Below are 12,919 nucleotides of genomic sequence, written 5' to 3' on the forward strand. Positions count from 1 at the left end.
TGACGTACCGGTACGTCATGTATAGTTCCGATCAGAACTGGGTGCCTGCTCAAGTCATTGAGCAGGCACCTTGGGTCAATTCAGACCTGAGGTTTGCTGCGTTTCCGGGGACCCGATAACCCGGAACAGGATGGCGATCGGTGGTGTGATAATACACCACCAATCACCATCTTGTGATCCTGAGAGGTGATGGTGACATCACCTCTCAGGATCGTCTCTCATTGGTCGGCTGGGCGGGCGGGCCATTCAAATTACTGCAGCGCTCCTCTCCTTCTCCTTTTGTGTCCGGGAGCCGAGGAGAGAGGAGCGCTGCACGTCGAGCTCCAGAGCTGCAGGGATCATCAGCCAGCACCCCCATCTGTGCCCAGCACCACCTTCACCCAGGTATTTCGGTAAAGGTTAGGCAGGGATATTCAGGGGAAAAAAAAGCCAGTTTTTGTTGCATCACCCTAAAATCGGGTGTCTGGGGTCGACAGCACAGCTGTGTGACCCTAGACCCCCCCAGGGGTGTTGCAGCTTGCCCCCCTGCCCCCCCACCAAATTGGGGGGGGGCGCAAGCAGTTTTTTTTTTCATCTAGCGATGATGATGAGCCCCCAAGGCGGAAGAGACGCCGCCAGGAGGAGTAAGGGGACAGCCATGCTAGGGACCCTGTGGCCCACCCTAGTACGAGCAGCTCTGGGGCTCGTACTAGTTTTCCGGCCCACCAGTTAAGTCCACCGGAGCCCCCTGCCGGTGAACTTGCATGGTATACCCCAGAGCGTTTTGAGCCCGTGATTCCCGATTTTGTAGGCCAACCAGGAATCCAAATTTCCACAGTGGGCTTCACTGAATACAACTACTTTAGTCTTTTTTTCAGTGACCTCTTTGTAAGTCTAATGGTGGAGCAAACAAACCTGTACATCCAACAGTTAATTGCTCAACACCCGGGCTTCTTTTTGGCTAGGCCTGGTGGCTGGACTCCGGTCAGTGCAGCCGAGATGAGGACGTTTTGGAGCCTCGTGCTGCACATGGGCCTAGTCAAGAAACCTAGTGTCAGGCATTACTGGAGTGGGGACGTCCTCTAACAGACCCCACAAGTACGCCATGACACGCTGCCGGTTTGAGGCCACCCGAAAATGCCTGCATTATGCAGCATGTCTCCCCCAAGGTGATCCTGCCTATGACCGCCTGTACAAATTCAGGCCGGTCATCGATCACTTTGGGGCCAAATTTGTGCAGGTCTATGTACCTGGAAGGGAGGTCGCGGTTGATCAGTCTCTCATTACTTTCAAGGGGAGACTCATTTTCCGCCAGTATGTTCCCTCTAAGGCTACTTTCACACCTGCGTTCAGGTGTCCGCTCGTGAGCTCCGTTTGAAGGGGCTCACAAGCGGCCATGAACGCAGCCGTCCGGCCCTAATGCATTCTCAGTGGAGGCGGATCCACTGAGAATGCATCCGTCTGCCAGCGTTCAGCCTCCGCTCCGCTCAGTGAGCGGACACCTGAACGCTGCTTTGAAGATGACACAATATGGCTCAATCTTCAAACGGATCCGCCCCCATTGACTTTCAATGTAAAGTCTGGACGGATCCGTTCAGGCTACTTTCACACTTAGAAATTTTTCTAAGTTATAATGCAGACGGATCCGTTCTGAACAGATGCAAACGTCTGCATTATAGGAGCGGCGGATCCGTCTGATGAAACATCAGACGGACCCGCTCCGAACGCTAGTGTGAAAGTAGCCTAAGCTGGCGAGGTATGGCATGAAGCTGTACAAACTTTCTGAGAGTACCTCAGGGTACACTTAAAAGTTGTGTGTACAAGGGGCGAGATTCCCGTATTCAACCCCCAGAATGTCCCCCCCACTCTGGGTGTTAGTGGGAAACTTATGTGGGACCTTATGCACCCACTGCTAGATAAGGGTTACCACCTGTACGTGGATAACTTTTATACTAGTATCCCCTTGTTCCAGTCCCTCGCTGCCAGATCCACGTCCGCTTGTGGGACCGTGCGGGAAAAATCAACGCTGCCTCCCTACCCACCCCCTCCAGGTACCTATCCCCAGGGGTGAGACCCGTGCCCATACCAGTGGAAACCTGTTGCTGGTCAGATAAAAGGACAAGAGGATGTCCTTGTACTGTCCACAATTCACGGTAACGGCATCACCCCTGTCCCTGTGCGAGGTACCGTGGCAACGGTCCTCAAGCCCGATGGCATCGTCGACTACAATCAGTAGATGGGAGGAGTTGATCTCTCTGATCAAGTCCTGAAGCCATATAATGTCATGCGCAAAACCCAAGCATGGTACAAAAAAGTTGCGGTCTACTTGGTACAGGTTGCCTTGTACAACTCTTTTGTGCTGTCCTGGAGCGCTGGCAACACAGGGACATTCCTTCAGCTCTATGAGGCAGTCCTCAAGGACCTGATCTTTTCTGACCGGGAAAGAGCAGGCCGGAGTACCTCGGGAACTGGAGGCGCCCGGATCGTCCCTGGCCAACACTTTCCAGGTGTGGTCCCCCATACTGGAAAGAAGGGACAGACCCAAAAAAGGTGCAGTGTCACAGGAGGGGAATACAGAAGGACACCACCACTCAGTGTGACACGTGCCCCGATCAACCCGGGCCTCTGCATTATTGGTTGCTTCAGGGAGTACCACACTTCCATGGAGTACTAAATTTATATTCCCATTTATATATTTATCCCATCGGATAAAAAAACCTATGGTTCTCAGACTTGAGACACTAAAACTAAAAAAGTTCTCTCAAAAATATTATTTTGTAAAACTAAAATACATAAAAAAAAGACATATAAGGCATCGCCACGTCCGTAAGAATCTGCTCTATAAAAATACCCCATGACCTAACCCCTCAGATAAACACGGTCAAAAAAATAAAACAGTGCAAAAAAGTAGTTTTTTTGGTCACCTTACATCACAAAAATTGTAATAGCAAGCGATCAAAAAGTCATATGCCCCCCAAAATAGTGCCAATAAAACCACTGTTGTCAAGTCTACATATAGCTTCGCCTAATACTGTTTATTTGGAGGCGATATGTATGTTCATGATATATCGATCTGCAGCACAATCTGCAGAAACCGCAAAAATAGAAATCACAAATTGTAAAGAGCAACTGACTGCAATACAGATACTGCTTCCTAGCACCTCAAAAATACCAAGCTGGTTGCCTTCAAAATAGTTTTTTTTTTGTTTTTTTTAGGCCTTCACGTAAATCTTCATGTGACTGTCATTGGAAAAAAGGATACAAATGTGCATGTTACTTGGATCATGGATAGGGTTTGCTTAAAATAAAAAAATACAACAGCAACAGCACGCTGCAAGTGGAAATTGCAATGGATGGCTGGAAAGAGCCATTAGCTATGTGCCATAGCTAGTAATAGCTATTAGGTATAAGAGATGGGCATTGGATCTACTACATATCCAAAACATTGAGACCACATATGTGGTCGTAAACTGCTGTATGACCAAACGGCAGGGCGCAGAAGGAAAGGAACGCCGTGTGGTTTATGGAAGGCAGATTTTGATGGCCTTTCTTTGGCACCATGTCCCATTTGAAGCCCCCCTGATGCACCCCTAGAGTAGAAACTCTATAAAAGCGACCCCATCTACAAAACTGCCACCTTATCCCATAGTTTCCAAAATGGGGTCACTTTATGGAGTTTCTACTCTAGGGGTGCATCAGGGGGGCTTTAAATGGGACATGGTGTAAATAAACCAGTCCAGCAAAATCTGCCTTCCAAAAACCACACAGCGCACCTTTCCCTCTACGCCCTACTGTGTGCCCGTTCAGTAGTTTACGGCCACATATGGGGTGTTTCTGCAAACTACAGAATCGGGGCAATAAATATAGCATTTTGTTTGGCTGTCAACCCTTGCTTTGTTACTGGAAAAAATGGATTAAAATGGAAAATTTGCAATAAATTTTTTAGCTCCATTTGCCATTAACTCTTGTGGAACACCTAAAGGGTTAACGACGTTTGTAAAATCAGTTTTGGGTGGTTTCTATTATGTAAGCCTCACAAAGTGACTTCAGACCTGAACTGGTCCCTAAAAATTGGGTTTTTGAAAATTTCAAGATTTGCTTCTAAAATTCTAAGCCTTGTAACGTCCCAAAAAACTAAAATGTCATTCCCAAAATGATCCAAACATGAAATAGACAGTAATCGTAGTAATAACTATTTTTGGAGGTATTACTATGTATTATAGAAGTAGAGAAATTGAAACTTGTAAATTTTTCCGAAATTTTGGTATTTAAAAAAAATAATAATGATTTTTTTTCCTTCATTTTACCAGTGTCATGAAGTACAATATGTGGCGAAAAAACAATCTCAGAATGGCCTGGATAAGTCAAAGCATTTTAAAGTTACCACCACTTAGTGACACTGGTCAGATTTGCAAAAAATGGCCTGGTCCTTAAGGTGAAATATGGCTGTGTCCTTAAGGAGTTAAAGTACTGGCTAGTATAGAAAATACCTCTTTGATGTCAGGCTATAATGTCTCTATCCTTCACTTTGCAGAAAGAGGTCAGAAGAGGAGTCAGAGGTTAAACTCATGGCTAGTTTTTGTTTTCATGCCAGAAAAAAGAAATCCATGTGCTAGTGACCAAAATAACATCATTCAGATACATCTCTGTAAGGATTCTACAGCATTTTACTTAAAGGGGTTGTCTCACTTCAGCAAGTGGCATTTATCATGTAGAGAAAGTTAATACAAGCCACTTACTAATGTATTGTGATTGTACATTATTCCATCACATTATACACTGTTTCCATGGTTACGACTAGAGATAAGCTAAGTTATGTAAAATTTGATTCGGCTGCTTCGCCGAATTTCCCAAAGAAATTTGATTTGTGACAATAAAAACCTCACCTTATCCATTTGTTTGCGTAGAGGTTGTCACAGCCACCTTGATTGAAGACACCACACATCATCACGCAGGCCAGGCGCGGTGACATCATGTGTCACCCCGCACAAGATTTTGCGTGGTCTCTTCAATCAAGAAGGCCGCAACAGCCTCTTTGCACACATATGGATGAGGTATGTTTTTTTCCCAGGGAAAATGGATTCTTTACCATGGAGCCCAAGGAAATTTGGCTTCGCGGCAAATCAAATTTATCCTGAAATTCGTACCAAAGTCAATTTGTTTGACTTCGATTTGCATTGTGACGCACGTGATCCCAGAAGTGGCTGCCACCCGTGACAGAAGTCAAAGATCACCATGTGTGATGCAAGATGGAGTGATGTAAAGCACACGGTCACTGGACTCTGGAGAGCTCTAGCAAGTATTGAGCCACGTTCATAGCCTGGCAGTCTGATAGCCAAATCTGGGTTTGGTAGTGAATGTTACCTACCGCAATACATTGTGCCTTTGGTGAAGGAAGGATATAAGTATAGGGCTGTCTTTCAGGTTTTGATCTTCTTTCCAACGAGGGCTAGTTGTTAAAAGTTACAGAATACACATTGTGTATATATATATATATATATATATATATATATATATATTATAAAATTTATGCTTCTCCAGTTTGAGGAAAGCTGATCCAGCATGATTGCACCCCCCTGTGTACAAAGCAAAGTCCATAAAGACACAATCTGATTAGTTTGTGCAGACACTTCAGTTCCTCCTCAACACATTTTTGATCTCAACGCTGTTTAACACCCTTGAGATGAACTTGTATCTCAACTGCAAGCCAAACCTTCTCAACCACCATCGGTGTCTCACCTCACAAATGCTCTTTTGGCTAAATGAGTACAAATTGGCACAGACTCTCTCCAAGATCTAGAAGAGTGGGAGCCGTTTTAGATTCAACATGGTTTGATATTCTAATAAGCTCATAAATGTATTAGTGAAGTGCCTATAGACGGTGAACATTTTCTGGTTTTCAAAAGTCCTTCCCCTTCCAAAAAAAATATCAGGCCATTGTTTGGTCACTTTTACTACAGTAGCAATAAGGGATTAAGGGAAAGTGAAAAGGTCAAAGAGCAACATCGACCAGAATTTCCTCCAAAACATTCATCAGCCAATTATAATCACTATGATGCAACGCAATAAAGGAATTCTCAAGTCCGATATCAATAAATCAATAATTTATTCATCTAAAAAAAAGTGTGTAAAAGTATAGACCTTTTGTTCACAAGGTATATATGAAGCACATTTATATTGAATTACCTTTAACTCAACTTTTGTTTATTTTTTTCCACTGTTTTTTTTTTGTATCAAAGTTTTTTTTTTTTTTTTTTTTTTTCTGAATGTGAGGTACCAGAGGTGGGATTAAAATCTTGTTTGAAACTTTCCTCCTTCCATGGGTTTCTGGCAGGGCTTCATTTCCCATATTCAGTTTTTACGGCTATTTATAGATATTTGTAAATGTGTGTATATATAATATTATTTATATATATTTATATATTTTATATATAAAATGGAAAAACACAGCCAGTAAATGCTTTAAAAATTAGTTCATTGAGAAATGTACAACTTTTACAATTTTTTTTAAAAAAAGTGATATATATTTCTATATACAAATACATTATTCTTTAATCTTTGTCACAGATCAGATTTTTTTTTTTTTCCCTTCCAGAACTGGCAAAAACTTTACACGTCTGAAACTGTCAGAAATTTAGAATAACATTTCCAATGAAAAGTAGAGTAGATGTCTGTTGATGTGCAAATGACATCCTTTGACTTGTTCGGTGTCGGAGTTTAAATAAAACAGCCATTTAACTCGCCTTTCTCCATGCTAAAACCAAATACTTCTTTAAATAGTAAATGATGAACAAAAATAACACATAAATATCTAGAAAGGATATATGGATTTGAGAAAAGAGCTGCCTGTATGTGTCATGCTTTGTATTGGATTGCCACTGAGCTCAGTCTTATAAAGAAAGGACTTGATGTGTGGATTGCTTTCTTATGCAAGGTACATGAAACCTCCAGTATTGTGTCAGCTTCTCCATTCAGTAAACCACTTCAGCTAGGAGTTCGGTTTTTGGCAAGCTGACGAAGTTGTTGACTTGTTCAAGAGATATCACATGGCCTTTGCCTCCCATGACCAGGATGCATTAAAATACAACTGGACCTCCACAGATGGGACAACCTGAATCAGCAGGAAGGTCATTCTGCCCTGTTGTCAAGTCTACATATAGCTTCGCCTAATACTGTTTAATTGGAGGCGATATGTATCTTCATGATATATCGATCTGCAGCACAATCTGCAGAAACCGCAAAAATAGAAATCACAAATCTTAAAGAGCAACTGACTGCAATACAGATACTGCTCCCTAGCACCTCAAAAATACCAAGCTGGTTGCCTTCAAAATTGGCATTTTTTTGTTTTGTTTTTAGGCCTTCACGTAAATCTTCATGCGACTGTCATTGGGAAAAAGGATACAAATGTGCATGTTACTTGGATCATGGATAGGGTTTGCTTAAAAATAAAAAATACAACAGCAACAGCACGCTGCAAGTGGAAATTGCAATGGATGGCTGGAAAGAGCCATAGCTGGTAATAGCCATTAGGTATAAGAGATGGGCATTGGATCTACTACATATCCAAAACATTGAGACCACAAAACTGGTTTAGGTTTCAAACCAGTTTTCAAATACAAGGCCCGTGGAATGTAATTCACACCATTAGGAAAATATTGCTGATTGTCACTTCTATGGAGAACAGAAGAGGATCCGCTTCTGACACGGTATCAACACTGAAATAGTGACTAGGAGGCATTCGCTTTGGCTACCGCATATACAGAATCATTATAAACTGAATGAGGAATACTGAGAGGTTTGGCACAAAAACAACTTTTCTTAAGGTCAGAATGCAACCAGACATCAAATGTAGCACAATGGGCTTGAATCAAAGTAAAGCAAATATGAAACAGTAATACTCATGGCCTGGTCTGGGCTACAAAAAAAAGAGCGAGCTGAGTTAGTGGCATAGAAGTGCTTTGTGAAGCTGATACAATAACTGAGCGGAACATGATGCAAGAAAGACTTCTATATATTGGTCGGGGTTTCCCCAGTGGTGTACGCTACTGTATTGTTTCTTATCAAAGCTGTAGACTACTTTGATCTATTGCTGGATTGCCTTCCATTTATTAGCTTGCAGGCATACGTAGCCTGCCCATGTATTCGTTTCTCTCAGGAGAATAATTTGTTTGCACTAGTATTTCTTAGTGTATATTTTGTGTTGCACAGAAACAAGTGTTCCTGATGAAGTGCATTTCCTCCATGCAACAGGTCCAACAGCAGAGACTTTAAACACGGAAACTACAGGGGACTCTGGATGTTGGTCAAGGTAGGATGAAAGTACTCAGAGAATGTCCATGACCATGTTATACATTTGCGTGAGCACCGTGAAGTGAACAGGTAGGCATGACGTTCGATCCTGAGTAGCTGGGTTACACGTCAACCAAGAGAGGGCATTGTACTGCTCAAGCACAAACCTAAAAAACAAAAAACAAAAAAACTGAAGATGGCTTTCAATGAATACACATAAAATACAAAAGGCCAACTGAACAGCAGGCAATCCTTATTCTGCTGAAGCTGTAAACTTACCTAAGAACATCTGATGTTGTTTTGGAATCCAAAGGATGAGGAACACGTTGTGAAGTGCGCGCAGGTAGTAGGTCATCGTTTTGAGATATAGAAATATGATGATGTAGTGAAGCCTGTGGATCGGTAAACAAACTAGTTACCTTTACGAAGACACATGGAAAAATCTTTCATACTGAGCTATGACATTTTATTTCAGTCTTTTTTTTTTTTACTTTCTTTTCGTGGCACATATTCACAGGTTTAAACTAGAAAACACAGATTGAGTTTTTACCTTTAAAAATAAGGGACACTGGTTTTGCGCTTGTGGGCATGATGACCAAAACCATTCAGGCAGGTTTTCTGCTTTGGCTGTGGAGACATAGTAACCAAGAGCCAAAGGCTGTTGCTTCAGTTCTTCTGGTGTTTCCCTAGAAAGAAGCCTCTCTCCTTGACTCTACAATACAAAGAACAAAAGTAAGCAAAAAGAAAAAGCAAACCATAAAATGAAATAAAATAAAAACATAGGCAGTCTTATGAATACGGAATTATGTCGCACTCGAGTGATGGGGAATCGCTTAGAGGTGCTTCCACTGGCAGACAACACCTAGTCTGACAAATCAAAAATAAGTAATAAATAAATAGTAGTGGGGCACTCCTTATAGTATTGGGATTTTATTAAATGTAAGATAAAATTCAGATAATGATTTGTACAATTGTATAGATAGGTTAAAAAAACAAATATTGTACTCAAAATAAATAGCAGCAATGATAGAAAGTGGATATATACAGTACAGACCAAAAGTTTGGACACACCTTCTCATTCAAAGAGTTTTCTTTATTTTCATGACTATGAAGGCATCAAAACTATTAATTAACACATGTGGAGTTATATACATAACAAACAAGTGTGAAACAACTGAAAATATGTCATATTCTAGGTTCTTCAAAGTAGCAACCTTTTGCTTTGATTACTGCTTTGCACACTCTTGGCATTCTCTTGATGAGCTTCAAGAGGTAGTCCCCTGAAATGGTCTTCCAACAGTCTTGAAGGAGTTCCCAGAGATGCTTAGCACTTGTTGGCCCTTTTGCCTTCACTCTGCGGTCCAGCTCACCCCAAACCATCTTGATTGGGTTCAGGTCCGGTGACTGTGGAGGCCAGGTCATCTGGCGCAGCACCCCATCACTCTCCTTCATGGTCAAATAGCCCTTAATTTCAAAGTTTTCCCAATTTTTCGGCTGACTGACTCACCTTCATTTCTTAAAGTAATGATGGCCACTCGTTTTTCTTTACTTAGCTGCTTTTTTCTTGCCATAATACAAATTCTAACAGTCTATTCAGTAGGACTATCAGCTGTGTATCCACCTGACTTCTCCTCAACGCAACTGATGGTCCCAACCCCATTTATAAGGCAAGAAATCCCACTTATTAAACCTGACAGGGCACACCTGTTAAGTGAAAACCATTTCAGGGGACTACCTCTTGAAGCTCATCAAGAGAATGCCAAGAGTGTGCAAAGCAGTAATCAAAGCAAAAGGTGGCTACTTTGAAGAACCTAGAATATGACATTTTCAGTTGTTTCACACTTGTTTGTTATGTATATAATTCCACATGTGTTAATTCATAGTTTTGATGCCTTCAGTGTGAATCTACAATTTTCATAGTCATGAAAATAAAGAAAACTCTTTGAATGAGGTGTGTTCAAACTTTTGGTCTGTACTGTGTATAATATATATATATATATATATATATATATATATATTAAAACCACATACACGCGTGTTCATGATAAAATATACATCCAATTGGTCAGTTTCAATCTCTAGAACCAGCAGTCTACCAGACCTCTGATAATTTGAAATATTCGCGATGCAACAATCGACCAGACTGTTGATGTGAAATGTTCGATGGTATAAATATTCGATAATAAAAAGTTCGCAATATGATAATGACAAAAAGTTCTTCCAAGCGCCAAAGCAGTATACCAGATACTTATCGATTTCAAGCACAGGTAAAAGCTGGTAACATATAGAGCGGCATCCCGCTCACTTGATGCAAACATCGGCGTCTCGCTGTATACTCCACAAAGTGCGATCTCTTTTTTTTTTTTGAAGGAAACTAGCACGATCTTACCGGGAGGTCTTCAATGGACTTCGTTGCCCTCGACACGGTATACCTTCTGTAGAAATCAGGGTTCTGGTCTCAAGGGCTGTTGCTTTTGTTTGAATTCCGCGCCAATCCTTCGAAAACACGTGACCCCGCGATAAAACAGGGTTTCGTCCGTGCAGCGAAAGTTGTCTTAAGCGGTTCGGTATTTCTAGCAATAGCGTCCATGCCTCCTCAATCGGTCGATGTGCGTTTCTTGGAGATAGGGGTAATACCAAACGCGTTTCGGGGTTTAGAAAGATGACCCCTTCATCAGTGGCCACTGAACATTAACATTCTGGTCGATTGTTGCATCGTGAATATTTCAAATTATCAGAGGTCTGGTAGACTGCTGGTTCTAGAGATTGAAACTGACCAATTGGATGTATATTTTATCATGAACACGCGTGTATGTGGTTTTAATATAAATATATATTATACACACACACACACACACACACTTTCTATCATTGCTGCTATTTATTTTGAGTACAATATTTGTTTTATTAACCTATCTATACAATTGTACCAATCATTATCTGAATTTTATCTTACATTTAATAAAATCCCAATACTATTGGGAGTGCCCCACTACTATTTATTTATAGGCAGTCTTGTAGTGACCACATAACCTGCAATATCAGGCAATGGCTTAAAGGGGCTGTCTCATTCTCAACATTTATGGCATATCACCCATATATGCCACAAGTGTCCAAAAGGTCCAGGTCCCATCGTTGAGACTCTCTCCTATCTCAAGAAGAGGGCCCTCAATGTGTGTCTTTATTCACTGCTATAGGACTTCCGAAAATAGCCAAGTGAGGCGCCGTTCTGGACACAGCAGCAGGTAGCAGAGGTAGGACCTGCACTTATCTAACATTTGTGGCATACCCTAGTGATAGGCCATAAATGTTGAGATGGGAATACCCATTTACGTATCCATTTATTGATCGTCTACTATCAGACAAGACTAACAGCCATTTTACACTGATGACGACCAGGGTAATTAATGGGGAATCTGCAATAAACATACAAGCAAAGACTTGTTCCCGATAACTCGCCTATACAAATGTAACACTGATCACCCGATTAACAAATCGCTTATTTGTTGGGTGATCACATCTTTCATGAAGGCACCACAAACCCATGTTTTGGTGGCAGCACATCATACTGTATAAATGTGATGTCAACAAACAATCTGCATGGGAATGAACAATCTTAGTAACAATCGATCATCATTATACATCGATCATGATGCGTGTAAGGGTACGGTCACATGGTCAGGTTTCTGCTTGCAGTTTGGAAGCCAAAATCAAGAGCAGATCATAAAAGGAGAGAAAGCATAAAGGACAGATAAAACTCCTCTTTTTTGAATTTGCTCCAGGTTTTGGCTTCCAAAACTGCAGGTAGAAACCTGCATGCTCGTACCATAACTGTAGCTGAACGAGCAATGCTCGGCAATTCACTTCCTCATCCCTAATCACTGCCAACTCTATCGGCCCATGTAAAAGGGCCCCAAGTCCCGAAAATTAAAACCTTGGTAACACGATCAAACAAAAAACACACACACATTAGCTACCTTCCTGTGGTAACTAAAGCGACGGCATATAATCTATTGCTCATTGCCCTGAGGTAAACCTATAATCCACAGTGCCGTGCAGATAAGAGTCACAGGAGAATTAGCACTTTACTTTCCAGTTTAATGGGAAATTACCACTAATGTTTAGGCTTGCTATTCTGTGTCTGCTTATGGTGCTCAAACATTTTCAAAGCATTTACACATGAGTCTCTTGAAGAGGAGCTGTCACCTCTACCGACATGTCTGTGTTAGTAACTACTTGCATTCCACCTTTTCCTGTGACTCTATGTTGTACCATTTCTTTATTATTACTTCTAGAATTTATGAATGAATTGCTAGCTGTCTACAATAAAAGGTCCGTATGGTTGTTACCAGTTGTGGGTGTGTCTCAGCACAGTCTGACTCAGGCAGCACTGATTGGATAGTGTCAGACTTTGCAGGGACACCCCGCACCCCCCCCCCCCCCCCCCCCCACCCCCAAAACTGGTAATACCCACATGGACCATTTATAACTTCTAGAAGGAATAATAGAGGAATGGCACGACAGTCATAAGAATTGGTGCTCTAGAATTATTACAAATAAAACACAAGTAGTTAACATACACGTCAGGAGAGGTGACCGGTCGTCTTTAATTTATAAAATGTATAGCTAAAAGACGCATCAATTCTAT

At 41.6% G+C, this 12,919-nt stretch overlaps 1 protein-coding gene across 1 annotated transcript in view; it reads right to left on the bottom strand.

Moving 5' to 3' along the window:
- Positions 1–6,199: 6,199 nt before the first annotated feature.
- The window catches only part of MED13L (mediator complex subunit 13L), a 168,453-nt gene continuing 161,733 nt past the window's right edge, over positions 6,200–12,919 (bottom strand). The window contains exons 29-31 of the mRNA XM_040416650.1: positions 8,822–8,983; positions 8,551–8,663; positions 6,200–8,438 (exon numbers count right to left, since the gene is read on the bottom strand). Of these exons, the coding sequence (XP_040272584.1) occupies positions 8,306–8,438; positions 8,551–8,663; positions 8,822–8,983 (408 nt within the window). The 3' untranslated portion in view covers positions 6,200–8,305. The remainder of the gene's footprint in view (positions 8,439–8,550; positions 8,664–8,821; positions 8,984–12,919) is intronic.

This window comes from Bufo bufo, chromosome 2 (assembly GCF_905171765.1).
Source record: "Bufo bufo chromosome 2, aBufBuf1.1, whole genome shotgun sequence".
In the NCBI taxonomy this organism is placed as follows: Eukaryota; Metazoa; Chordata; class Amphibia; order Anura; family Bufonidae; genus Bufo; species Bufo bufo.